The 27765-nt window shown below is 43.2% G+C and overlaps 2 protein-coding genes across 6 annotated transcripts in view; one reads left to right on the top strand and one right to left on the bottom strand.

Moving 5' to 3' along the window:
- The window catches only part of DEPDC5 (DEP domain containing 5, GATOR1 subcomplex subunit), a 134121-nt gene that overhangs the window by 26701 nt on the left and 79655 nt on the right, over positions 1-27765 (bottom strand). For 2 of the 5 annotated variants that reach the window (XM_039225513.1, XM_039225521.1), the window contains exons 26-33: positions 26810-26993; positions 25524-25684; positions 21182-21299; positions 20548-20715; positions 19652-19871; positions 18173-18306; positions 10216-10324; positions 7247-7312 (exon numbers count right to left, since the gene is read on the bottom strand). In XM_039225513.1, the coding sequence (XP_039081444.1) occupies positions 7247-7312; positions 10216-10324; positions 18173-18306; positions 19652-19871; positions 20548-20715; positions 21182-21299; positions 25524-25684; positions 26810-26993 (1160 nt within the window). The remainder of the gene's footprint in view (positions 1-7246; positions 7313-10215; positions 10325-18172; positions 18307-19651; positions 19872-20547; positions 20716-21181; positions 21300-25523; positions 25685-26809; positions 26994-27765) is intronic. The other 3 variants (XM_039225528.1, XM_039225536.1, XM_039225539.1) reach the window with 3 other exon arrangements.
- Positions 15231-16096, top strand: LOC120227427 (40S ribosomal protein S3a-like). The gene has a single exon (XM_039225546.1). It carries the CDS (start codon positions 15258-15260, stop codon positions 16050-16052), a length of 795 nt encoding a protein of 264 aa, XP_039081477.1. The 5' UTR covers positions 15231-15257; the 3' UTR covers positions 16053-16096.

Here is a 27765-nt window from a genome sequence, read left to right as displayed (position 1 = left end):
AGTAAGAATTATGTATAAAAGCAGATGGTGAGTCAGATTTGCCTGTTTCCTGACCCTCACTTTATATCATACAATGTTCATCTTTCAAGAGGCTGCTTAGATCTTAATACCAGGAAAGGTTACACTTCTTTCAAGCAAATGGTTTGTCTTTTTATCTTATGACCACTCTGAATCCTGGAACAGATGTTTCCCACTTTTCTTTGGCTCCCAGATAGTATAGGACTGGATTTAGCACAAAAATCTACATACTTTATAAGACCTCAGATTAAGTCATATCTTATGTTTTTCTTTTCTTATATTTCCCCATCTAGTCACATTTTATTTTAAAGGTAGCATTTACTTCCATAATCCACCTGAATTAACTTTTCAAAATAAACAAAAAGACAAAGAAAGGTGGATGTACTGAATTACTGTCTTCGTGCAGAGGCCTGGAAAGAGGCAAGTGGAGGGAGGTGCTTGGTGTTGGAAGCAACTCCATTTATTTTTTTAAGATTTTATTTTTAAGTAGTCTCTTTACCCAATGGGGGCTTGAACTCAACCCTGAGGTCAAGAGTCACATGCTCTACTGACTGAGCTAGCCTGGTGCCCCAGATGCAACTCCATTTTAAGAGCCTTGTCTGAAATTCTCCTTACAAAAGGATTCCACATAACTTGTATAGATATCTTGCTTCCAGCAGCTGCAGCTGAATCTCTCCCACTTTTCAGTAGGCTACGGTTAGGGACTTGCTACTACATAACAGAGTATAGCAAGGGAAAAACAGTAACTTCATAATGGAGACAGCTGGCAAATACTGCATCACCAAGTGATGAAGTTCATGTGACCAGCAACGTTGTGAGGCTCCCATCTACCGCCTAGTATGTAGTGATGAGAAGCATACTTCACCGCTGAGGTTGTCAAAAACCTATAACTCCACCATGAGAAAAACATTAAACCTGCCCAGATTCAGAGGCATTCTTCAGGATATCTAGCCTGAGACCCTCAAGACTCTCAGTTATTAAAAAACAAACAAACAAGGAAAGAGTGATAAAATTATCATAGATCAGAGGGCACTGGGGAGACATGAAAACTAAATGAAACATGGTGCCCTGGACTGAATCCTGGAATAGAAAAAAGGCATTCACAGAAAACTGGTGAAACCCAAATAAAGTCTGATATTTAGTTAATTAAACAAAGAAACCCTCATCAGCAACAGCAATCCCCAGTCTTCCCTTTTCCTACACATCCAAAGCCATGGGAGAAGATGAGGGAGGGAGCTCTGCCAGGGATGCCTTAGAGGTTAACACCGTCCACAAATAGCTCTTCCAAAAACCCTGCAACTCATGTGCCTGTCAGAGTTTCACTTTCTTAGGCTGGAGGACAGTCCACCACCATGAAGCTGCCAGCCCAGCTCTCCAACCGTACCTTGACGGTGGTAGACAGAACACATTGCTTTGTCTTACCTGGAGACAAAATGGGCTAAGTGGTGTTTCTGATTTCCCCTCACCTGACTCCTTTAGGACATTTAGAGGCAACATAAAGGGACCCATCTCATATTCAGAGAGCTTGGGAATAACTCCATAGCCAGGAGATTTCCCAAGAGGTTTATAATATCAGGGAAGGACAGACTATCTTCCCAAATTAAATCTCTTCTGCCTGCCCTCATGGAGCTTACCAGCTGGGAGTGGGAAGGAAAAAACAGACATTAGACAAGGAATGTCCATATTAGGACAGCTCTAGGCCTAGGAGGAGCTTGGGACTTATGATCCCAACTGAAATGGATTATCTCCATAGGTACAGCCTCCCTCCTCCACATGTCCATCCCAGCCCCTGATTCTCAATGTTTATTTATATTTTTATATCTCAACATCACTTTAAAAAAAGATGTTACCAATAAATAGACATATAATAAGATAAATACATGAGAAAATCCAGTGAAAATGGTAGAAAAAGTGAGAAAAAGAAAGCAAGGGTAGGAAAAGTGAAATTTTAGAGTCTAAATAACTACTTCGATGATAACATTTTAAACATCTAGACCTGTACCATGCAGTACAGTAGCTACTAGTTATATGTGGCTATTTAAATATAAATTAATTAAAATAAAATGTAAAATTCAGTTCCTCAGTTGCCACTTGTCAAATGCTCACTAGCCATGTGTGACTAACCATCTGTGTTGGACAGCACAGATACAGAACATTTCCATCATAGCAGAAAGTTTGGACAACACTGTTCTAGAGCAAAGGTGGAAAACAAAAATATGTGCAGGGACCAGTAGGTATATATTAGCACACCTGGCTAAAGGTCATGGGCTGCTCCAAGGCCATGTGACTACTGCTGGGAAAGAAGCCAGGCCCAGTGTCTAGCTTATTTCACAATGTAAGACAGAAACCTGAATTTGTGTATGAAATCTCCGGATTTTTAAAAATATTTCCAACCACTCCAAAAATTAAAAATGCACAGCAAGGCTGAACATGTTTTCTTTGGGAGCTGGGAATGAAATGAATGTCCTGCAGGGAAAACTGTGCTCCTGGCAAAAGTCTGACACATAGATTTCTGATAAGAACCTGCCTGATGGTGGAGAGTTTAGGTTAGGACAATGGTTGATTAAAGTGATCCTAGAGTCCTCTGGGGGGATTGAGCCCCTGAGGATGTGATCCTTTTGTTCACTCAAGTTTCCAAAAACGGGGGAAAAAACAGATCAAAGGGAGAAAAGTCCACTTTTAGTCACACTGACTCTGCCTTCCCAGAGTTCCCACCAGCATGCCGAAAGCTACTGTCCTAAAAGCTTCAAAGTGCATTCTGCAAAAGTCTAGGGGCTTGTGGTAGCATCTCTGTTGCCATCACAGGTTGCAACTGCTTGGGGGTGGGAGCCTTCTCCAATCCCCCACATACTTAAGCCAGAATGGTTTCATGTTTGTTGGGTTATAGTTCAGAGTTTGGTGTAAATTATCCATTGGGAAAGAAAGGGTTCCATTGTTCAAATAAACATTTTTATGTCTATCTCCACCATCAGTATGTCTGAAGTGGTATTTGCTGAGCCCTTCCCAAGTGCCAGGCTAGCTGCTAAAGAATCAACAGTGAGTAACACAGACATGGCCGCTGCCTTTGTGGGAGTTTACAGTCTCATGAAGTTGGGCACTAATCAAATCCCAGTCATACAAACATAAAAGTAGAACTGGGAGAAGAGCTGAAAGGAGGGGCACTATGTGAATCTAAGATGTGGGATTTGACTAGATGATTAGGAGTTAACCAGGCCCAGAGGGAACAGTATGTGCCAAGGCACTGTGGCAGGAAACCTGGTGCCTATAGTAGTCAAGAGAAAGGCTCGTGTCACTAGAGTCCAAGAGTGAGAAAGAGGATATTAGAAGATGAGGCTGGAAAGGAAGGGAGGGACTTGGTCATGCGGGACCTTCCAGGCCATCATAAGGATTTTGGCTTTTACCCTAAAGAAAGCCATGTGCTGTGAACTGAATGTGTGTTCCCAAAATTCATATGTTGAAGGCCTCACCTCCAATGTGATTGTATCTGCAGATGAGAGACTCTGGGAACCGACTAGGTTTAGATGAGGCCATGAAGGTAAGACCATGATGGGATTAATGTCCTTATAAGAAGGGAGACCACAGCTCTTTCTCTCTGTCTGCCACCTGAGAACAAACGGGAAGGTGGCCAGCTACAAGCCAGAAGAGGGTTCTTACCAGGAACCGAATGTGCCAGCACCTTGATCTTGGACTTTTCAGCCTCCAGAACTGTGAGAAGTCAATGTGCTGCTTAAGCCTCCCAGTCTATGGTGTTTTGTTACAGCAGCCCCAGCTAGTACATCTTGGAAAGGTAAACCCTGGGTGCAGGCTGGGGAACAGACTGAAGAGGGCCAGGATGGAAGCAAGGAGACCACACTGGAGGCTGCCTCCGGACCAAGGTGGGAAATGGTCACAGGGACAGGGGCTGGGTGATGGTGATGGAACTGACAAGTGACTCCATGCTGGGCTGAGCTGCTGAGAGCCATGCCTTTCTGTGAGAATAACTGCCTGGGGATCAGGGGGTGGGGGAGGGAAGAGACCCTAACACTGGCTCAGGCCTCAGGTGGCAAAAGCCTGTCCTCCTTGACCATGATACTCCTTCAGGTTCCAAACTGTAGACTAAAGATATCATGAGGCTGACTTCTGAGGAAATTTTCATTAACCAAGGGCTTCTTTTGCCCTCCAAAATTCTTCTATAAGTCTGTGATTATAAAAATCGATTTCCAGAGAGCAGGACATGGAGAAGAGAACTGTGTAGCTCTGTTCCAGTTATCAGGCAGAGTGTCCATTTTCCAAGGCCGGTGCATGCCCATTCCCTGCAGCCCTCTGTACACTGCTATCTGTTTTAATTTTATAGGCACTTCCTTCCCTGACCAGAGTTGGAGTTAGAGGTGATGCTGCTCTTCCACTTGGCCAAGAGGAACCCCTTCTCAGCAGAGAGCTGTCGTCAGTGGGCAAAAATCATAGGCATTACCTTTAGAGCTAAAGGACTTACTTTGCAAGGTCCAACAGGGTCATCCCAGAATTTGAGAGATCAAAGGGATAGGAGAGGTAACCCAGACCCAGTGCATTTTCACACACACACACACACACACACACACACTCTCTCTCTCTCTCTCTCAGGGAAAACAGCTGACTGGACCAATCAAGCTGGTTCACTAACTGTATACCTGGGCCCCTGTCTTCCCTCCCCTCTCCCATACACAGGTACGTGTATGGGGAACTGACTACATGCCAGGTCTGGCTAACTACAAATATGCTTCATCTCAGGTCCTTCTCATAGCAATCTTACAAGGAGAACACCGTTACTACTCCCATTCTACAGATGAGAAACCTGAGGTTCAGGGAGGTTTGTGCAGCTGCCGGAAAGGCTCACAACTAGTCTGACGCTAGAGCCTACACCCTGACAGTCTTTTAACATGCAGCCCCATCTACTAAAAGAGCTCATGACCCACTCTTTGTGCTTCCTGGTCCTGGAATTAGGGTGGGAAGCAGAGGCTGGGGGAATATGGAGTAGGCACTAAAAACAGATTTCTGTTTCAGTGATGGACACTGAAACCTGCATGCTAGGAATCCTATCCTAATCCTAGCTTGTATCCAGCCACCACATCCCATGCAACATGCAATATTATTGCTGCCTCATGCATTACTACAAGTGTTACTTAGTTTCCAAATATGCAGGGCTTTTCTAGTTACTCAGTTGTCCTTGACCTGTAACTTAATTGCACGGTACTCAGAAATGTGCTCTATGGGATTTCATTCCCTTGAAGTCTGTTGAGAAACAGATATTCTTTCTAATCCTCAAAACTATCCTACAAGGAAGGTATTTATATTTCCTTCAAATGAGGGAAACTGAGGTTCGGGGGTTAATTAATATACCTAAAGCATCTCCCTGGTACAGTGCTGAAGACAAAATCTTAAAAGAGCCATCTGACTCTACTGACCCTTCTCCACTCCCCACATAGCACGTTAGGAAACAAACACCACAAATTTCATGTTATGTATATTTTAACACAATAATAATAAAACAAACACAATAAACAAAGCACAATTTCATTTTGTGTAAGTATATGCAAAGCCCTTACTATATATGAGTAGAGACAATTTTTTGATTTATATGTAAGCTTAACAATACACCTGGTGGGTAATATAAACTTTATTTGTGTGCCTCTCCTAACAGCTCATAGTGGTAACTTGTCCACTCTTGTTCCACCTGGAATTCCACCATGTGAAGCTGTGTGGACTGTTATATTATTATAGGACTTATAAAACAATTCTCTTCTGGCTCTGCTGATTTTTCTTATGCTAACTTCTAATCTAAGTCCAAAATTTTTCACAAGAGGGTCTCTCGTTAGAAAGTAAAACGTTAAAAAGCCCACCCCGAGTTTGTTCTAAACCAAAAATGCAGTGTGTTTCTCACACTTGGAGATCAGAGATTCTTGGATTAGAACTCAGAGATCCTGACAGGGATTTGCCCAGGGTCACGCAGCTCACTGGGAAAAGGCAAGCACAGACCTCTGAAGACCTGCACAGACAGGCACAGCACCATGTGACCTCTTATGCAAGGGAAGACTCCAATGCTAACTACCCCCTTTCCCTCCAAGCACACTATGCTACATGGTGCAGGGGCTCAGCCACTCATGACTTGTGTGCCTTTGATCAGGGAATATATTTAAGCCTCAGTTTCTTCATCTGGAAAATGGGGTGATAATACTTGCACCTCACAGACTGTTGTGAAGACTATGTCTGCAAAGCCCTTTGCACAGCAGCTGGCAGAGTGAGTATTCAATGTTGGTTTTCTGACTTCCACAACACAGGGATTCCTTAACTTTTGCCCTTGAACCTCTCAAGTCCTGTTCTCCTTAGTCTGTCTGACCCTCTCAACTCTTTCATATCTCTGTAACTAAATCAATTTCATATACTTATGGGCCTCAATAAAGGGCAGGGAGCCCAGTTTTTCTCCCCCTAGGACCTGTCGGAACAGTAATTACTCAAAGGAGAGGTCACAAATCAAGCCTGTTGGTCTTGGATTTAAATCTCAGCTCTACTCTGTACTAGGTAAAGCACTTCTTTGTCCTCCAATTTCTCTTTGTGTCAGTTTGGGATAAATAAACTCACAGGCTATGTAGTAAGGATGAGATGAGAGAATACTATGTGTTTGGCAAGGAGCAACTGAAGAATGTTTATGCTTGGAAGGCCTGTGGAGGTCTGGTCCAAACCATTTATTTGACAAATGAGTTAAAGGAAGTCCAGAGGTGAGGTGAACTGCACAGGGTTGCCCATGATTAGCCTATGACAAAGCATATGCCTGTTAATAAATGCTTGCTCTGCTTTTCATCACTTCCTGCCACACTGTTAATGAATTTATCAGGTTGTACTGACAGGAAAAAAGTAAGTGTTCAGTCCTTAAGAAAGCATATTTCATGTTTTATGGACAAAACACCTAAAAAGGAAGATGCTGCTGCTGTGGCAGATAATCAGTGGCAACCTCGTGAAACAGAAAGGCAGAGACGGGAAACCCGTGCATCAATGCTGATGCGATCATCTGTTCTCCGACATTAATAATTTCCATCCGCTTGTGCGGCGGCCAACCCCATGGAAGGGAATGACACTTTTGAGACTGAATTCAATTTCAGCTGCCCTTCCAACTCAGCCCAATTTCAGCCCAATTCCACCTGTTCAGAGCTGAGCAGAAGGCTTCTGCTGATGGGTAGGCATGCATGGGCTGCAGAGCCCTTGGAGTTTGACTGACCTGTGGGTAGAAGGTGGACGACGCTGTGCGTGGGCTGCGGACAAACTCCATAAAGAAGGCCCCGTCCTGAAGTCAGAGGAGGAGGAAGCAGCAGCGGCAGCAGCAAATGCAAGGGAGCAAAGGAACGAATGTGGACCCGTGGTGAACCATCAGGGGAAGGAGAGGGTATGAAAGAAAAAAATAAAAATAAAAACAAGGAGGGAAGGAGAGAAACAAGGGCATATGAGGGGGAAGAAGGAAAAAAAAAAGGGCGACAGACAGAGAAAGAGAGAGAGAGATCCACCCAGAAAGACCATATCCAAATGCAAAGCATAAGCAGGAATCCACACCTTCTTGGGCAGAATATCCCACCTGTGTGGGAGCAAGCACAAAGATAGAAGGTGTGTCCAAGCTCCCTCGGGTCTCATCAGAGCCTAGCTTGGATGCCTGCACCCTCTCACATAGCTCTGAACGTCCTTCAAATCTATGTCAAGGGAGAGGAAAAGGCCATAGAGCCACTCGGCGGCGGGGGAAAGACGTTAGAGGTTGCTTCCTGGCCTCCCACCTGGCTGAGCGACCAGCAGCCCTCCGGGAGAGATAGAGGCTTGAGGCTTTCAATTCTGCCTGTTAATAAACATGGCAGCCAGATGGGAAAAGAGGATTCAATGCAGGAAAAGTTGTGCTTAATTTTCTAAGCAAATAGGGGATCCAGAAGCAGCAATACCTTCTCCTCTACTGGTTGGATAACAAAATAACCAAGAAGCTGAGACATATATAGTGTTAGAAACATATGCATCATGGGATGGGGGTGAGGGTGGGGAGGTGGGGGGAGGTGGGAGAGTTCTGAAGCTGTCTTCTCCTCCGAATCTATTCTTGTGGGGTGCAAGCTGCCATGTATTTGAAATAAAAACAAAGAGGACTTTCCCAAAGACCCCCTCCTTTCATCTTTCTTAAATTCAAGAAGTATCCTCTTATCCCTTCAAAATACTATTTTTATACATTACCACTGAAATTCAGAAATGGCACTTGATAAATCTGAAAGTCTGCTTTCTTACAAATTTTCTTCAATTCTCAACATAGAATCACTGAAATATGTGGGTGTCCATTTTATCAATACTGCTGCCATTTCCCATCAACCACAGTGAACTCAAATAACAAACCATGGAAACGTGTGGCTGTGGAGATATGATCTCAGGGACCTCTCTTCACATCCTAACACAAGATCCATTGACTGGGGACACTGTTGGCATTTCTAAGTATGTCACCCAGAGGTCTTCCCTTTGCCTATCTCATAACATCTACATTTCTCTTTGACTACTGGAGGATCTACATCTGTGACAAATGATAACTGGATCCATCTGGATTTTAGTGTTCAGTTGGAAAATCAGAAGAATGTTCTAAATGGCAACAATATTCAGTTCAGTATTTGGCCATTAGTGCATTTTAACCTTAATGCTTGGGATTCTATAATTTCTCTACTTCTCAGTCCAGCCCTAGGTACTGGTTTTAATCCTCAAAGATGGTAATAAGTAGGAGTAACAGCTAGAGGGCAGAGCCCAAGATGCTTATGCATTCTCACTGTTCCATCTGTGTCCCTTCTCTGCTAGAACATACAGAAGTAGAGCTGCTAATGCTGCTGAGATTTACATACATGTGAAAAGATTCTTCCTTGACCAATAGATCGTTCCTTATGCAGAGACTATTCTTGGGACTGTACATAAAGTCATTTCCTAGAGCTGGGTGAGTGAAATACAGGCTGCAGGCCAAATCAGCTACTGGTTTATTATAGTCTGTGAGCTAAGATCAGTTTTTAAAATTTTAAATGGATATAGAAGTACCGACATAATGGCCTTGATCTTGCCTCTTGGCTCACAAAGCCTGAAATATTTATTTAGGTTTCCCAACTGCTGGTCTATAAAATATATGAGCTGCTTATAGCCTCAATTGATACTTTCTTAGATTTTAATCCCTCTATCCTGGTAGTCTAATTCTACTCATTTATCTACTAATTTATATAAGAGATGTGGTCAGATAATTATGTGTAAGGATGTTGTTTGCAGTATTATTTATAATTGTGATACAGTGCAGAATCACTGTAAAAACTTATGGAATAATTACCAAAAATTCTTTTTAAAAATCAGAAACTATCTACATTTTTAATTAAAAAGTAAATTATAAGTGAAGGTCTATCCATATGGTGAAATATCATGTATTTTTTGACAAATAATATTTTTAAAAAATATTTAATGACTAAAAATTTTCACGATATGGAAGTAAAATAAACAATACATAGATAGATGTACAAGTTGGCCACAATTTTGAAAAATGAAATACGTGTATTGAATCTCCTTCATCTCCTAGTGAAAGAGACCAGGTAAGAGAATGCAGTTAGCTCACCCTCCCATACCAGAATGATCTCACATTCTGAATTTCCCAGAATGAGTAGACAAAGCCAAGTTTATTCATCCTAAAAGATACAAAAAGCCTGATCTATGGAGTATTTGGCCCCTCTACTGGACTTGTTATTTGGCACAGAGGCCCAAAGCCTCAGGTTTTGATTCCCCCATCTGGCCAGGATGCTTCCATTTGACTGTACTTCTCAGGAATCTAACTGATGAGAATTTCTTTATCAAAGAGTGAGCTCTCATGGAAGCTGCCCTGGGAGCTTTCTCCCTCCCATCTGGGAGAGCCAAAGATGTGGCTGAAGAAAAACCAGATGGCCAATTTCACAGCTCCAGCCAGATTTTGGGACTTGACCAATATAGTTTAGCTTGACTGTGTTGTATCTGCATTTATCTAGCAGTTAACTTCCTTACAATTGTGAGCAGAGACTGCTTCTTTAGAAATAGTAATGCTTAAAAGGGTTCAGGGTAGAATTCATCCAAATCCTCAGCATATTCAACCGTGGATTTGAACGGCTATTCGTTTTCCTCTCCATGTCGGGCCCCTGAGAGCATGAGGCGGCTCCCTGCTGGAGTAGCTCCCTTTACCTTTCGTGGGCTGTCCACGTAGGTGGGAGTCATGGCAACACTGCCGCTCTCGGCTGGCTGGGAGGAGCTCTTGCCACCATGCACAGCTGCCTGCTGTTCTCCCAGGCACCTAAAAGATGGAAAAACACATGTCTGTGGCTTGTTGGGAGCCCCCTGGTGAAGGGCCCATGTGTTAGTCAAGATGAAATGAAGATACTACTGTTGTCACCTCGGAAACACACACACACACACACACACACACACACACACACACACACACACACACACACACTTCTGCTTTATTTCTCCTTCAGGCCCAACACAATACCCTTCACTGCATTCATTGTCCTGAGCAATCAACAGTCCTCCCAGGTAAATAAGAAAAGAGCCCCATTTAAAAAGCACTGTGGCAAGACTATACTTTCAAGGATCATTTCTATAGTTTGTTAAAAAGCACTATGGCAGTGCTTACAGTGATTACATATTACTTTGAGAGGTCATGTGACATGGTTTGAGTGGCTCTATCCACAAACACCAAGTTTTTAACCCTCTGGGAAGACTTGTTCTCTGTTTTTTTAAATATACCAGCAAAAGCACATCCTGAAAATTAGGGCTGCATTAACATGCGGCATAAACTATATGGGGAAATGTGTTGACTCCCCATACGTTTTGAAGGTTTATATGTTAATTTTTCAAATACATGAACTTATATCCCTGCTCCGCCCCCCCAACCCCCAATCACATAAATCTAACACTCTCAAAACACAAGATAATGATGGTTTTCTTATGACATCTTATTCCATCTTGATTCTGATGTACATAAAATCATATTTCCACATTCATTTTCCTTTTACCTGTACTAAAAATAATTATAAGCTGTCATAACTTTTTTTTTTAAGTATTTTTATTTATTTCTAGGAGAGAGAGAGAGAGACAGCGTGAGCAGGGGAGGGTCAGAGAGAGAGGGAGATACAGACTCTGAAACAGGCTCCAGGCTCTGAGCTGGCAGTCAGCACAGAGCCCGACGCGGGGCTCAAACCCACAAACCGCAAGATCATGACCTAAGCGAAAGTCCGACGCTTAACTGCTAAGCCACCCAGGCGCCCCTAAGCTGTCATAACTTAAATGCTCCCCCAAACTACTTCAACATATCACTGAATTTTTATTTGGTAGATTTCAGGAGATTCACATTATAGTCTTAAATCTTCATCACTCTTGTAACATATACTTCTTGTGGTGTATGCTGCAAGGCACTGCCCAGATCCCTCTGCTGTGGCCTTGCTGGCACAGTAGTGGGGCGTGTTGTCCAGCCTACTCAGCTGTCAGCCCCTTTGGGGACAGCCCCAGCTAGAAAAGCAGCCTTGTTCAAGCTCCTCCCGGCCCCCAGCTGCCCACAGACAATGAAGGATCAACAAGGGGCTGTACAGATCTGGCCATATTGGTCCAAATGGGATCAACTCCAAAGGCTGTTCTAGCTCTAGAGCTTGAGTGAGGTGACCCAAGGCTGTCACTGGGCCTGTACTGCACCTGAGCTGCTCCCTCTATTCATTCCTGCTGCCTCCTCCCTACCACAGATGATGAGCCTAAGGCCTCTCCTTAATAAACATCCTGCATGTTAAACTCCATCTCAGCCTGCCTCCCTGAGATCTCAGTCTGTGACACTTCCCCACTCCTAAATTCTGACATGTTTATTACAGATTGTCAAGTAATCTCAAACCAGAGATTAAAAATCAGTTTCCATGGTTACCTGTTATACTCTTTTTTTTAAATTAAGATTTCAAATATATACAAAAGTAAAAAGGATAATAAATACCTACAAACTAACAATAGAACTCCCCTATGACCCAGCAATAGCACTGCTAGGAATTTACCCAAGGGATACAGAAATGCTGATGCATAGGAGCACATGTACCCCAATGTTCATAGCAGCACTCTCCACAATAGCTAAAACATGGAAAGAGCCTAAGTGTCCATCAACAGATGAATGGATCAAGAAGATGTGGTTTATCTATACCATGGAATACTACATGGCAATGAGAAACAATGAAATCTGGCCATGTGTAGCAACATGGATGGACCTTGAGGGTGTTATGCTGAGCGAAATAAGTCAGGCAGAGAAGGACAAATATCATATGTGTGCACGTATAGGAGGACTAGGAGGAACTTAACAGAGGACCAACCGGGAGAAGAAGGGGGGAAATGGTGGGGGAAAGGGAGAGAGGCAAACCATGAGAGACTCTTGAATGCTGACAAAAACTGAGGACTGATGGATGTGGGGGGGAGGAGGGATGGGCATGGAGGAGGGCACTTGTGGGGATGAGCACTGGGTGTTATGTGGAAACTAATTTGACAATAAACTATTTGAAAAAAAAAATAAATAAATAAATACCTACATACCCCAGTCCCAAAATTTTAGAGCCAATCATGTTTCATCTACACTCCTTACCTACACACCCCAATTATTTTGAAGTGAAACACATATATTTCACCCAGAAGAACTCAATATGTATTCTATCACTAAAAGAAGAACTGAAAAAATATAACTACAATTTCAACACACTTAAATTTTTAAAAATTTTCTAATATCAAATATTTCCCCAACTATCTCCCAAAAATTATTTGTACAGTTTGTTTGTTCAAAACAGAATTCAATTAAGGTCCCCATGTTGCAATAAGTTGTCTCTTAACTCTTTTTTCAGCCATAAATTCCTCTTCATTGCTCTTTATTTTTAAAAGTATTTATTGAAGAGAGTAGCTCATTTGTCCTGTAAATTTACAGTCTGGATGTGCTGATTTTTATCCCTTTATTGTTTATTGTGTTCTTATGTGCCTTGTACTTCCTGAGAACTGGAAGTTATATCTACTGGCTTGGGCAGATTCAGGTTCAATTTTGGACAAGAACTCTTCTTAAGTGGCATTATGTATATCTGTCTGGAGGCCTCTAATGTCTGGCGGTCTCTCTCTGGTGATATTAGTGGCCACTGGTGATCTCTGTTAGATCCAGAAGTTCATTAAAGATCACACATGGTAATAATCTATCATTCCTTCTGTACCTATTAGTTGCAATACTGAAAACAGACAAACTTCCCTACACCAATTAGTTACTCTGAGGTGTAATTCATATAGGAAAAGCAGAACAAATGCTCAATTCTTTTCCATGTCCCTACACAACGATGTCTCTACCATATCAAAATGTGTTTTCCTTTGAGCCTCATCCACAAAGGCACACTGTGACATTCTCTTCCTCAAAGCTACAGGGAGAGGAAGACCTGGGGACCTTCCACTGTCCCCTCAGATGCACGTGACAATCCCCATTTAGTGAGCTGCCTTTCATGTGCTGACCTGTGGACCAGGAATCAGTTTCGAAGGTGAGTCTGAAACCCTTGACCTTGGAGGCTCCTTGGTTGGAAGGAGGGGACCTGCCAGCAAAAGATGAATTATACTGTATACATGTATATGTGAAAACAAACATGGAGGCATACTGCCTTCTGCCAGGATTGGGTTGTCAGCCAAGCCTCCACAGAAGCAGTGACAATTCCCTTTTGGTGATCTCTGCTCTGACTTGGTCGTCACTGAGTTATCTTCAGCACCAGCTGCCCAGACTGGTCCCAGCCATGCTGACAATCAGCAGAAGGCTGAGACTTCTGGGGCCTCTATCTTCTACAAGAGCTTGATTTAATATACATGACTTTATTTTTTTTTAATGTTTTATTTATTTCTGAGAGAGAGAGAGAGAGAGACAGTGTGAGCAGGGGAGGGTCAGAGAGAGAGGGAGATACAGAATTTGAAACAGGGTCCAGGCTCTGACCTGGCAGTCAGCACAGAGCCCGACGCGGGGCTCGAACCCACAAACCATGAGCTCATGACCTGAGCCGAAGTTGGATGCTTAACCAACTGAGCCACCCAGGCGCCCCTACATGACTTTAGATAAAGATCAGAAGAGAGCTAGAAAAATAGACAGTTTATAGTAAGATGACAGGAATACAGGTGAAGTTTTAAAAATTCTTTTCCATATTGCTATAGCATTATTTTTCATAATAAACAAAACTGGATCTGCTTGGTGTAGCAAAAGCAAAAGCAAACCATATAAATAAAAAATGCTGCATGAGCTAACATTATATAAAGGTCTGGCTCCCTCTGCTTTACCTCCTGCATTGAGAAAACATAGCAAGTCACCCAAGAGCAGTCATCTGGAGAGTGAATAAGTCTTTGGTCTCTCTGTCCTGACTCCTGCTTGTGGGATTAGCTGAGTTTCTCCCTTCACACTGGGGGACACTACCACCCTAAGTATCCTTCCTCTTCCAGTCTGAGCAGAAAGAGGCTTGTTGGAGCATATTAAAGGATGACTCACTGACAAATTAAAATAAGATTCCCCCACCCCCAGCTTCACACCTCTCCCAGCAACATATGTTCCTTGTTCTTTTTTCCAGCGGGAAAGATCTATGATTAGTTACAGGAAGAACCTGCTGGGCTGAGTTCTGGGGTCTTCCCTTGGTCAGATGAAGGTATTTTCTGGAGAGGACCCAGTGCTCTTAGTGATGAGCTCAAAGTACCTCTGTTCTCCTCCCCTCATCTGCCCCTGTATTCTCTCCCTTTTCATTCTATGTCCCTTCTTTTCTGTTATCACCCTCTCTCCAGCCTCTGTGGCCTCTTCACTAACTAGTGAGTGCCTGCGAAAGGGTCTCTGCCTCTTGGAGCCCACCCGCCAGGCTTTTCTATACAAGGGGCTCATTTCTGAAAACACTTCTGGCAAAGACACTGATGGCATATTTCATGATACTAAGGAATGACTATAAACTTTTAGGTAAATTATAGTATTAGGACTTTTAATTTTTTTTTTCAATGTTTAAGTTTATGTATTTGAGAGAGAGAGAGAGAGAGAGAGAGAGAAAGCACAAGTGGGGAAGGGGCAGAGAGAAAGAATATCAAGCAGAATATCCACATGGGACTCGAACTCATGAATCAGCCAAAGTCAGATGCTTAACTGACTGAGCTGCCAGGTGCCCCAGGACTTTCTTTTTTAAAGGAGTACTTCTTGCCCTTTTGGCTTCCTGAGCAGCGCCATGGCGGTTGGCAAGAACAAGCGCCTTATGAAAGGCAGCAAAAAGGGAGCCAAGAAGAAAGTGGTTGATCCATTTTCAAAGAAAGACTGGTATGATGTAAAAGCACCGGCAATGTTTAATATAAGAAATATCGGGAAAACACTAGTCACAAGAACTCAAGGAACCAAAATCGCATCTGATGGCCTCAAGGGTCGTGTGTTTGAAGTAAGCCTTGCTGATCTGCAGAATGATGAAGTTGCATTTAGGAAATTCAAGCTGATTACTGAAGATGTTCAGGGCAAAAACTGCCTGACTAATTTCCATGGCATGGATCTTACCCGGGACAAAATGTGCTCCATGGTCAAAAAATGGCAGACCATGATTGAGGCTCATGTTGATGTCAAGACTACCGATGGGTATTTGCTTCGTCTTTTTTGTGTCGGTTTTACTAAAAAACGCAACAATCAGATTCGAAAGACCTCTTATGCTCAGCACCAGCAGGTCCGCCAAATTCGGAAAAAGATGATGGAAATCATGACCCGAGAGGTGCAGACAAATGACTTGAAAGAAGTGGTCAATAAATTGATTCCAGACAGCATTGGCAAAGACATAGAAAAAGCTTGCCAGTCTATTTATCCACTCCATGATGTCTTTGTTAGAAAAGTAAAAATGCTCAAGAAGCCCAAGTTTGAATTGGGAAAGCTCATGGAGCTTCATGGTGAAGGTAGTAGTTCTGGAAAAGCAACTAGGGATGAGACCGGTGCTAAAGTTGAACGAGCTGATGGATATAAGCCACCAGTCCAAGAATCTGTTTGAAATTCAGATATTTAATGGCAACAAATAAAAAATGTTATTTGTGATGTTAAAAAAATAAATAAATAAATAAATAAATAAAGGAGTACTTCTTGGGGCACCTGGGTGGCTCAGTCCGTTGTGTCTGACTCTTGATTTTGACAACAGCTCATGATCTCACAGTTCATGGGATCAAGCCCTGTACTGAACTCTGCACTGACAGCACAGAGACTACCTGGAATTCTTTCTCTCTCTCTCTCCCTCTCCTGCTCACATATGCTCTCTCTCAGAATAAATGAATAAACTTAAAACTGAATAAAGGAGTACTTCGCTTTCAGTGATACATACTGCAATATTACAGATGAAGAAATACAATGCCTGAAACTTAATAAAGAAAAAAAAGGAAGGTGAGAGCATGTGGAATATAAGACTGGCCATGAGTTGATAATCATCGAAGCTGCAATGATAAGGAAACAGGGATTTATTACACTAGTCTACTTTACCTGTTTGAAATTTTCCATTAAAATAAAAAAAAAAAACTTGCAAAGGATCCATTTTGCTATGAGAATGTGTAAGGACAGCTTGGCATCCAACTTCCCACCTGTCTTTCCAACTGCACCTCCACTATGCCTCAAGCTCACTCTGTTATTTTCAGAAAGCCTAACGTATGCAGGTTTCTGTTTGGCCCAACATGGCCCCTCATGCCAGACAGATAAGGTCTAGCTTCCCCTAACATCTGTATGAGGACTTTCAACACCCCTTCCTCCATCATTCTTTGACTATCTATTGTACATACTATGTGCCTCTGCCCTCAGAGTACAGGCAAGTCAGGGGAAAAGTGAGTAAACCTTGGTAGAGTTCCAGTAAGGGCTCTGATAGATGTTGGTCTGGGGTGCTGGGAAGCACAGAATCTGAGTTGGGTGGAAGGATGGGGGGGCAAGGAAGGCTCCCAGAGTGGGGGTCACCTGCACACAGAGGTGTTTTCTCCTCTTGCCCAAGTTCCCCCTCGCCTCTCTATAGAGATGCTTTCTTTCCTGCAAGGCCAACTCAAGTCCCACCTCCTGGGATGCTGTCACTGTCCTCTCAGGCAAGATGTGGCCCCACCAGTATCATGGGAAATGGAGCACATACTGTTTATGAAGGGATCACATAAATGCTTAGAGAAGCCAGCCAGGTCACATGTCTGAAGGTACAAGACAAATCCAAGACTAGAGGGTATGCTGGTTCTCCGGTAAACCAGAGAGCATGTGCCTATTCCAAAGTCCCAGTCCTCCCATGGCTGGCTATGCGTGTGGACCCAGTACTATAACTGAAGCTCTTCTATTTCTAGAAAGGCTGGATTTTATCTATTATCTATAATACAATACCATGTTATATTATATGCAATATACTGTTTTATGAATAATATAATCATGCATCATATTGGGTATACTATACAACATCTCACATACAAATTCATATAAAACCCAAATTTGTATATGAAATCTTCAAACTAAAAAATGTGGCTCAGATATTTTAAAAACATTTTTATATCTTTAGGACAGTGAACTATTCTGTAATGGTGGCTACATGTCATTACAAATTTGTCTAAACCCATAGAATGTGTAACACCAAGTTACACATGTAATGTGTATTGTAATGTAAATTACCTGTAATGTAAATTACAAATACTGGGTGATAATGTGTCAATGAAGATTTATCAATTATAAAAAATGTCCCACTCTGGTAGGGGATGTTGACAATGGAGGAAATTGTGCAGGTGTGGAGACATGGTGTATATGAGAAATCTCTGTTCCTTCCATTCAAGTTTGCTTTGAATCTACAACTGCTCTAAAATATAAAATCTATTTAAAAAAAAAAACCTCAAAGAAACAAAGAAACCCCACTTATTGAGCCAAAACCCAAATGTATCAGCAGCTCAAATTAAGTCCCAGATTGCAAGTTTAAAATTTCTGGCATAGTTCGTGTTATTTGATACTTACTAGGTATTAACCCAACTTTCTTCTCATGTATGTGTCTTTTTCTTAATTTCAGGCTCCTTGCAAATAGAAACAATATTTCACCTCCACTCACAAGGTGGGACACACTGAAATTCTTTAGAGCCCGCAGGGTGGGAACGAGTCTCTCCCCAAGCAGGCACTTACTTCTGACTGGCCTCCATCTCCAACAGGGCAGACAGAGCTGAGGTTCCCTTCTTTCCAATTGGAGGGCCGGTCGACTCAAGGGCATGTGTGGCAATGGGCCCAGTCATCTGTAAGCCTTTCATGGTGGTCCCTTTCTAAAGCAGAGAAGAGGAGACAAGGCCATCAGCTTGAGTGGGCTCCCTCAGCAGATGCCACTCACAGCCCAGAGCATGCCTGCCATATATGTTGTGCTTCAGGCTCTATGAATCCAATTAACAGAGACGAGTGACACAGGTTCTTGTTATTCAGTAAATGCTTAAAACCACTTTTCATTTCAACTGAAGGTTCAAATGCCTGTCAACTCAAAACAAACTGCCTCTTTGAGGTGGGTTCCACAGATCACTTTACCCTTGTTGCACCTCCAGGAAGTAATGTTCTACCTAAATCACGGAAGAAGAAACTGATTCCCAGAGAAGTTAAGTAACTTATCCCAAATCCCACTGAAGCTGGAGTTCAAGCTCTAGTCATCTGGTTTCAAAACCAAAGTTCTAGCATGCAAGGTCTTTCAGAAATGTTTCTAATTATAAGCAATGCTGTGTACAAAGGGTAGCCAGTGTGGGAGGAAGAACACAGAACTTGGACTTAAAAACACAGCTGATGAAACATCACTACTCACACTGAAAAGGAATGAACTACTGATACAAGCCACAAATTGTATGAACTTGGGTGAATCCCAGAGGCATTACGCTGAGTGAAAGAAGGCAGCTTCTCAAAAGGTTACACATGATATGATTCTGTGTATATGACTTTTGAAAAGACAACAGTACAGTGATGGGGAAAAGGCCAAGTAGCTGCCAGGGATTATAGATGGAAGCAGAATGTGACTATAAAGGGTAGCACAAGGGAGTTTTTTGGGAGTGATAGAACTACTCTGTATCCTAGTTGTAGCTGTAGTGTTACATGAATCTATACTCTGTTAAAATTCACAGATCTGTACACACACACACACACACACACACACACACACACCCAGAATTCCAGATCTGCCTTGTATTGGTTGGGTGTCTACAGACATATACCATAACCCCATGAGCCTCAGTGTCCTCACTGGGTGGTGTGTGGTTGAATGAATGCCCAAGGTGCTAGAAATTCCAAAAGTGATATGAGAGTTAAGCAAGTATCACTGCCACTACCCTCTTGAGTGACTTTTACTCTGTAATCCAGCAGAAGCAGCTGGGCTTGACACAGGGTCTCACCTGGGGAGCGTGTGAAGGAGCTGTGTATCCTCAGGTAGGCAGAGGTGGTCTCGTGCCACAGAACACTGCCTACTGGCTGCCTATACCCTATCCCTCCCTCCCTCACCCTGCCCTGGAGAAGAACACACTGTTTCAGATTTAAGATAAATGCCAGACAGCTGTTGAGTAAATAAACTGGCCGGAGAGAGGCCCCTGAGATAGGAGGAGACCAAGCACAGCCCCCAAGGGGCCCACAGAGCCCTACCCGCATCATGCGATCTGAACGATGCCGCCTACGGATCCGGTTCAAACCCTCCACGAAGCGGATAAAACCATCCAAGAGCTGCCACTCCTCCTCGTCCGCCCGGGGCCTGTCTCCATAGATGTCACAGTGGGCTTCCCCCTCTGTGATGCGCTTTGTAGCAGTGACACAGGCTGGCAGCAGCAGGAAGCGGGTCCGCCAGAACTTCAGAGACTCAATTAAGCTGTGGAGAGCCAAAGAGGAAAAGGGGGTGGGAGTGAACAAAAAGAGATAATAAAAGCACACCTAATGAATGCCCCATCTTGACCCTGTCCTCAGAGTTGGTATATGTGATGGGCAAGCTCCCCTTGAGTAAGTGTTCATCTGATGCAGCATCTCACAGCTTCATTTAAAACACAACCTTTGGAGGCAGACCACAAAAGGTGCTTTTACTTTATATCCCAGAGATGTCAGAATGCTTCTGTGCAGCCAGGCCTGGTGGGGTTGTGGCTTTTTATCATCACAATTATAAATCACACATAAAAATTTAGAATAAATATGAGACACCTCAGGCAGTCAGAAAAAGGTTAAGAACATGATCTACCCTGACATTCCATCAAAGAACACTTCATCACTGAAGTTTCTGTCGTTGTTGTTCTGTGGTAAAACATACATAGCAAAAGTGCCACTTTAACAATCCTGAAGTGTACACTTCTGTGCCATTAAGTGCATTCACACTGCTGTGCAACCATTGCCACCACCCACCTCATCACTGTTTTGTAACCCAATGCAGATGTGCTTTTGTTCTTCCATGTTTTCTAAAACAAACACCATCTTCTAATCAGAGAAAAGGACATAATGTGTTAAAATTCAGGTACACCCAAAGTAGTCAGATGGAAAGCCAAAGGACACTCTCTGACCTGAAGTCCTCAGACCCAGCAGAACAGATATACTGATCTAAGTAATTCCACTTGTACTCCTCCAGCCGCTCATGGGAGAATTCCACCCAACAAGAGACAAACTCTGAGTCCGAGTGGGAAGGGCAGAGGCTGTAGGTATAGTGGATCTGGGCAGATTCGTAAGGGTACCTGAAAAACAAAGGACATATCCAGAAGTCCAAAAGAGAATTCCCTCTCCTCCAATTCTCTGGACCTTTCCATCTCTGTATACTTAGCACTATCCTTGGCATTTCAACCTTCAAGTGAAGTAACTAACTTATCCCACAGACTGGAAATGGAAATTTCTTAGTTCTTAAACTTTGTCATTCTTTTATCCTCTCATTCTTTATTTTTAATTGGTTTGCTAAGAATCAGGCTAAACATCATAAGGTGAATCAAATCTCTTTTAGAGGCAGGTGAGCTATAACCATAAAATAATCCTAGAAAACAAAGCAGTAATTCCAAGAAAAGGGAAACCAACCACTCAACCTATCTTGGTTTTAATTATGTGTCACGCAGATAATTCACTACGTGTACAGTATGCATTACAAATACAAGTTAGTATGTGGACACAATTTGGGACAGTAGGTGAAAACCTAAATTTCCAAGGACTCACTTGGGAAGGTAACGCGTCACCGTGATCATCTTATCCTTCAGCGTCACTTTGTGGAACGTTCTGCCCATACTCAGCCAGTACTGGTCCTCCTCCTCAGGGCGGTTTCGGGACACAAGACCTAATAGAGCGGATGAAAATCATTTCCTCTATCTAGTTGAGGATCATTCCTTTAACAGGCAATTGCTTCTCTTCCATATACAGTCAGAAAAGGAGAAACAAAAGAGGCAACTCTTTTGAGGGCCAGTTTCATGGAAAAGACTTATTTTTGGTTAAAAACAAAAAAAAAAGTCCTGAAGTTGGCAGAATTTTCTGTTACTAAACCAGCCAGCAACAGATTAGAGACCAGAGTGCTGACAGCATCCAGAAGATAGATTCAAAGCTGAACAGCCTGATTCCTCAGCCTTGGAGAAGGAAAGCTCTGGATTAGATGTTAATAGGCTAAGACTCAACTCTGGGACTGAAATGGAACTCCACTCCATTCAAGCACAAGCTGCCACCTTGGTAGTGAAGGTCCTCACCCCCAGTGTGGCAGCCAACCTAGCTTTAGTTTCTATGACTCCCACACTGTTATGACCATGCTTTATTTAGTCTTTTTTTTTTTTATGTTTTTTATTTATATCTGAGATAGAGACAGCATAAACAGGGGAGGGTCAGAGACAGAGGGAGACACAGAATACGAAACAGGTTCCTGGCTCTGAGCTAGCGTCAGCAGGGCCTCGAACGCGGGGCTCGATGTGGGGCTCGAATCCATGAACTGTGAGATCATGACCTGAGCCGAAGTCGGACACTTAACTGACTGAGCCACCCAGGCGCCCCTTTGGTCGTTTTTTTTTTTTTTTTTTTTTTAAGTTTAATTATTTGTTTTGAGAGAGAGAGAGAAAAGGGACAGGCAAAAGCCAGGGAAAGGCAGAGAGAGAGAGAGAGAGAGAGAGAGAGAGAGAAAGAGACAAACAGGNGGAAAGGCAGAGAGAGAGAGAGAGAGAGAGAGAGAGAGAGAATATCCCAAGCAGGTTCTACGCTGACAGCACAGAGCCTGATGTGGGGCTCAGTCTCACAAACCATGAGATCATGACCTGAGCTGAAAGCATGACCCAGATGCTTAAATGACTGAACCACCCAGGTACCCCAAACCATGCTTCAGTTGTAATTTTCTTCTCTAAACATTTGCTCCTATTGCTTTTTCTGCTTTGACTTCCTGGGCCACCATCAAGATCCTACAGATCACTTAAGGTCACCATCAAATTGCCACTGGTCCAGAAAGCTAGCAGATCTCATCAGCAGTTTTTACCCTGAATTTTACCCTGGATGTGGCTCCACAAGTGCATGTCTCACACCCCTGGAAAGTGGAAGTTCTAGGAGGCCAGGGCCCAAATCTTGTTTGTCTTTAAATTTTCTGTAGCATCTGACAAAGCGCCATGCCCACAGCAGGTATTCAAAAAAATATTAGTTGAATTGTGCATAAGAAAGAGGGAAATTGAGGAATCAAGAAACAAAGGACATAAGCTTTTAAGAGAGTAAAAATAGTGCCTCGATGGACAACTGAGCCAAGACAAGATTCCTGTGATCTAGAGATGATACAGGGTCCCCTTGTGCGGTTCTGAGAGATAGTCACACAGGGCAGGCAGCATGGGAGTTGTCAGGATGAGAAGATGGCAGAGGTTGGAAGGACTTTCACTAGGAATGCAAAATTTCCCAGGTGATAGTGAGGGGCGGCAGGCATGCTGCCTATGAGAGGCCAGGCTTTGATTCAGAGGACTATGGGTTAAACCTCAGTACTTTCATTTGCCAGTAGTATGCCCTTGGGTACCAAACCTCTCTGAGTCTCACTTTCTGCAACTAGAAACAGGGCCCCAATCCCTGCACTTCTTCTTTCTTGCAACAACCCCCTGCTGGCTATAAGGAAGACAAAGTCATGGGATAATGCTCATGAACACTTAGCACAGTACTGACACTGCATTCTAAGTTAGTTCCTGTTTTGGGGCACCTGGGTGGCTCAGCTGGTTAAGTGTCCGACTTTAGCTCAAGTCATGATCTTGCAGTTCATGTGTTGGAGCTCCACAATGGGCTCTCTGCTATCAGCAGAGAGTCTGCTTCAGATTCTCTGCCTCCCACCCCTCCCCGACTTGTTCAATAAACAAACTAACTAACTAAAAAAAAAGGAAAGAAAAAAAATAAATTAGTCACTGTTTTTATCCTGCACAGCCTGTCTCGCCCAGTAAACAATAAACTTTGAGGATAGGACTGAGGCTATTCTGTTCACTACTGGAACAGGGTCCCTCTCATAAGTGGTAGTCAACAAATCTTCAGTCAGAAGCAATCTTACTCATGATGGTCACTTTTCCAATTAATAAACAACAATAATACCATTTCTGTTATTACAGAAATAAAAGGATTAAATTTACTGAAGGAAAAAATAGCCAGAAAGAGTATGATCAGGTGAGTAGACTACCCATAGGTAGTCTAGGCCAACTAGCCACAATATGAGGCTCATGAATCAGCCAGAGCAGAACTGGATGTCAGAGGAATTATGAACCACTAAGAGCTATTCTACAGAAGAGCAGGTAAAAAGGCTGGATGGGGCCACTGACACTAAATAAAGATGAATTCATTCCACTATTCTTGGGATAAAGAACAAAATCCTTCACATGGCCCTGTGAGGCCTGGGTCTCCTGACATGCCTGGCCACATCTCCAGCTTACTCCCTTTGCTCCATCCCACCAATCTCCTTTTTGGTGCCCAAAAAGTGTCACAGTGCCTCCTGACACAGAACCTTTGCACATACCAATCTCTCTGCCTGGCATGCTCTTCCCACATACTCCTACCCACTACCACCCTAGGTCTCTTTTTAGTAACTCTTACACATAGTTTAGGTTCACCTCAAACATCACCTCCTCAAGGAAGCTATCCCTGACCTTCCAGACCAGATCAAGACCTATGTTAAATATCCTCATAGCCCTTTGATGTTTCCTTCACAGTCTTTATCACAACAATGAATTATATTATTTCATAGTATGATTAATGTTATTTTTCTCCACTGGGCTATAAATGTCCCACAGAGCAGGGGCTTCAAAAATACTGTTGAGGGGCGCCTGGGTGGCTTAGTCGGTTAAGCGTCCAACTTTCGCTTGGGTCATGATCTCGCGGTTTGTGGGTTCGAGCCCCGTGTCGGGCTCTGTGCTGACTGCCAGCTCAGAGCCTGGAGCCTATTTGAGTCTGTGTCTCCCTCTCTCTCTGACCCTCCCCTGCTCACGCTGTCTCTCTCCTAGAAATAAATAAAAATATTAAAAAAAAAATACTGTTGAATGAATGAATGAATGAATATATTTATCAACCCATATTGTTGTACATCAGGCACAGTGGTCTCTATTGTAAAGGATAAAAACATGAATTGACATAGTCCTGGCACTCAAGAAGATTACTATTCAATGCAGTCTAGAACATAAAAAGAAAGCAACATAAAAAGAAGGCAACAAGTAATAAATAACATAATGGGCTTTCAAGAAAACCCAGAGAGAGTCCAAAGCTTCATCACAAGCAACAAGGCCTGGACTGGACAGCCCACCAAGCTCTCTCTCAGAGGTCCACACTTCTTTGATCCTCTGGCCAGAGGTGCTTTAATGGAGCCAAAGATGATCTGAGGTTTTGAGCTAGGAGGTTAGGAAAGTGGGGAATTTCAAGCGACAAGGAGTAAGTGGGGGCCTAGCCAACAGGTACTCACTGATTGTTCTGGGAAATGATCACTGCCTTCTGGTTCTGGGCACCCATACTTAATTTTCTCTACCTGACTAATTTCAGAAGAGCTCTCCAGAGCCTGGCTGTAACTCAACTGGCATCACTGAGTCTCTGTCACTTATTAGTCTCTGCCACTCACAGATGATCCATTCATGCTTCAACGTGCTAAGCTTCAGTGACAAACAAGAGAAGATGAATCCAGAATATAGGGGGGGAAAATGTATAAACTTCAGGTTTACAACCTACTGCATGGCAGGTCCTGTGCTAGAAATAAATATTGGGTCTAAAATATTCACTATGTACTTTGACAGTTCAGTCCTGGCTCAGCTGCCTGCTACTCCAGGGTGTTGCCAAAGTAAGGCTGTAACACTCCTGAACTTGGTCATATCCTTTTCTTTAAAAGGAGAGTGGTAGATTAAACAGAATTTTAAGATAAATTTGGGCCTAGTGGAGACTATATTTCTCATGTAAAGTAAAATTCAGAAAGAAAAAAATTTTGTGTTGAAAAATAATTACTCCTAAATTTGTCTATTCCCTACCATCTTGAGAATGTACTTGCACAAATTTAGTTGAAAAGAAAAAAAATACAAGTCCCCAGAGAAACACTCACCTCGGCTATAGAGTGGGCTGCTGCTCAGTGGGGGCGGGACAGCAGGATTGGGTTTCTGTGCCTTGGGCTGCACTATGATTTGGTAGCCCTGCATGAGACGCTGGCAGATGAACTCTTCAAACACCTGCTGGGCGGTCATCTGCACACCCTCCTCGTCCCTCCTGAGAAAACAGACGGTTGTTCATATGGGTGTGCTTGGCCCACGTCAGAGTGAAACTCAGAGTCCACGTTCCCATCCTCTGTTTTTGCTTTGACCCCACAAGCCAGCCCTGATAACTATTCTATGGTAGTTCATAAAACTAACAATCCATAAATCATTTTTGGGAGAAATGATCAGTTCAAAGAGGCAGAAGAAGAAGGCAAGTAAGACTAATAGGTAACCTTAGAAAAGCTCAGGGGTGCCTGGGTGGCTCAGTCAGTTGAGCGTCCAACTCTTGATTTTAGTTCTGGTCATGATCCCAAGGTTGTAGGATCGAGCCCCATGTGGGGCTCTGCACTGAGCATGGAACCTGCTTAAGATTCTCTCTTTCTAGGGGTGCCTGGATGGCTCAGTCTGTTAAGCCTCAGACTCTTGATTTCTGCTCAGGTCATGATACCACAGTCATGAGATTGAGCCCCATGTCAGGCTCCATCCTGACAGCACGGAGCCTGGCTGGGATTCTCTTTCTCTCCTTCTCTCTCTGCCCTTCCCCGGCCTGTGCACACACACTCTCTCAAAATAAATAAATAAACATTAAAAAATTTTTTTAACAATTATTTATTTTTCAGAGACAGAGAGAGACCAAATGCAAGCAGGGAAGGGGCAGAGAGAGAGGGAGACACAGAATCCAAAGCAGGTTCCAAGCTCTGAGATGTCAGCACAGAGCCTGACTCAGGGCTCACACCCACAAACTGTGAGATCAGGACCTGAGCCGAAGTCGGACACTCAACCAATGGAGCCACCCAGGCATTCCCCCTAAACATTTTTTTAAATAAAAAAAAATTCTCTCTTTCTCTCCTTCTGCCCCTCTCTCCAGCTAGTGCACTCTCTCTCTAAAATTAAAAAAATGTTTTTAATTAAAAAAATTTTTTAAAAAGATCAGATTTAGTGTGTCCAGAATAACTGCAATAGAAAAATATGACAAAGGATCAATGAGGACAAATGGCTAAAGGAGGCACATCAATAGAACTCTAAAGAGAAAACTGATAGTTCTTGCTTCATAAAATTTTCTAAACAGAAAAGGAGAACACAGGCTTGAAAATGCAGTGTTCTGATGCATCCCCAAAACCCTTCTCTTGACACCGACCTGTCAATGTCTGCTTCTGGGAGGAGATCATAACAGCCCTCCGTGTAGTCGTTCTGCAGGCCCTGGCGGTCAGGGAAGTAGTCGGTGGTGAGGGGGAGACACGCCGGAGTAGTGAGAGACTTCCAGTCCACTCCAACTGTGCAACAGAAGCCTGGCACTACAGGGGGAGCAGACAGTGTCAGAACTGCCTCGTGTAACAGGGGAGAAAGGTACATGTGGTCACCAGGACAGGTGTGGGACATGGGTGGGGTGGGGGGGAGGAGTTCACAGTGATAGATGACAAAATTGCCAGGAAAGGGACGGAGAAAAAGAAAGAGGGTGGGGGAGGGAGAAAGAGAGAAACAGAGTTTGTTAGATAATGAAGTGCATGTGCTTATCCAATCCCATCATGCAAATGGGATTCACAGCTGATATTTTTCATTTTCTGTTGATCTTAAGCTACAGCCACAATGCCAGTGAGGTTACTGCAGGGCAGCACAGGTGGTGTTATGCATCAAAGCAAATCAACATTCCAAGAGCAGAAGACAGGCTCAAGCCCTCTCTAGAGGACTGCAGAGTGGCTGGTGGGGAAAGAAGAGCTCAGCCAGGTTTTGGAGCAAACAGCATACGGTAGCAGAATACAGGAATATTTTCAGAATTGCAAAAATAGGTCACAGATCCAAAAGGGTAGGGGGAGAAATCAAAGTAGGATATCTGGAAAAGCTACAAGGCCAGAACTTCAAGATTTTAACAATCTGGAAATGAAAGCTGCAATCAACAAAGTGGGCCCGATCACATGGATCTCTCCTGAATCGCCTGCTCTTTGGTTAAAGCAGGGTTTCTCCACCTTGGCAGTACGAACATTTTGGAGTAGATAATTCTTTGTCATGGGGCAGCTGTCCTTTGTATTGTAGGCTGTTGAACAGCATCCCTGGACTCTACTTACTAGATGCCAGTGGCAACTCCTGATTGTGAAA

This window comes from Hyaena hyaena, unplaced genomic scaffold, assembly GCF_003009895.1.
Source record: "Hyaena hyaena isolate Hyena2069 unplaced genomic scaffold, ASM300989v1 scaffold_19, whole genome shotgun sequence".
NCBI lineage: Eukaryota > Metazoa > Chordata > Mammalia > Carnivora > Hyaenidae > Hyaena > Hyaena hyaena.
This window is presented reverse-complemented; position numbering and strand designations above follow the sequence as displayed.

Bases quoted from the DNA above. Each gene is read 5' to 3' on its own strand.
- LOC120227427 (XM_039225546.1), top strand. From the start codon at position 15,258: ATGGCGGTTGGCAAGAACAAGCGCCTTATGAAAGGCAGCAAAAAGGGA.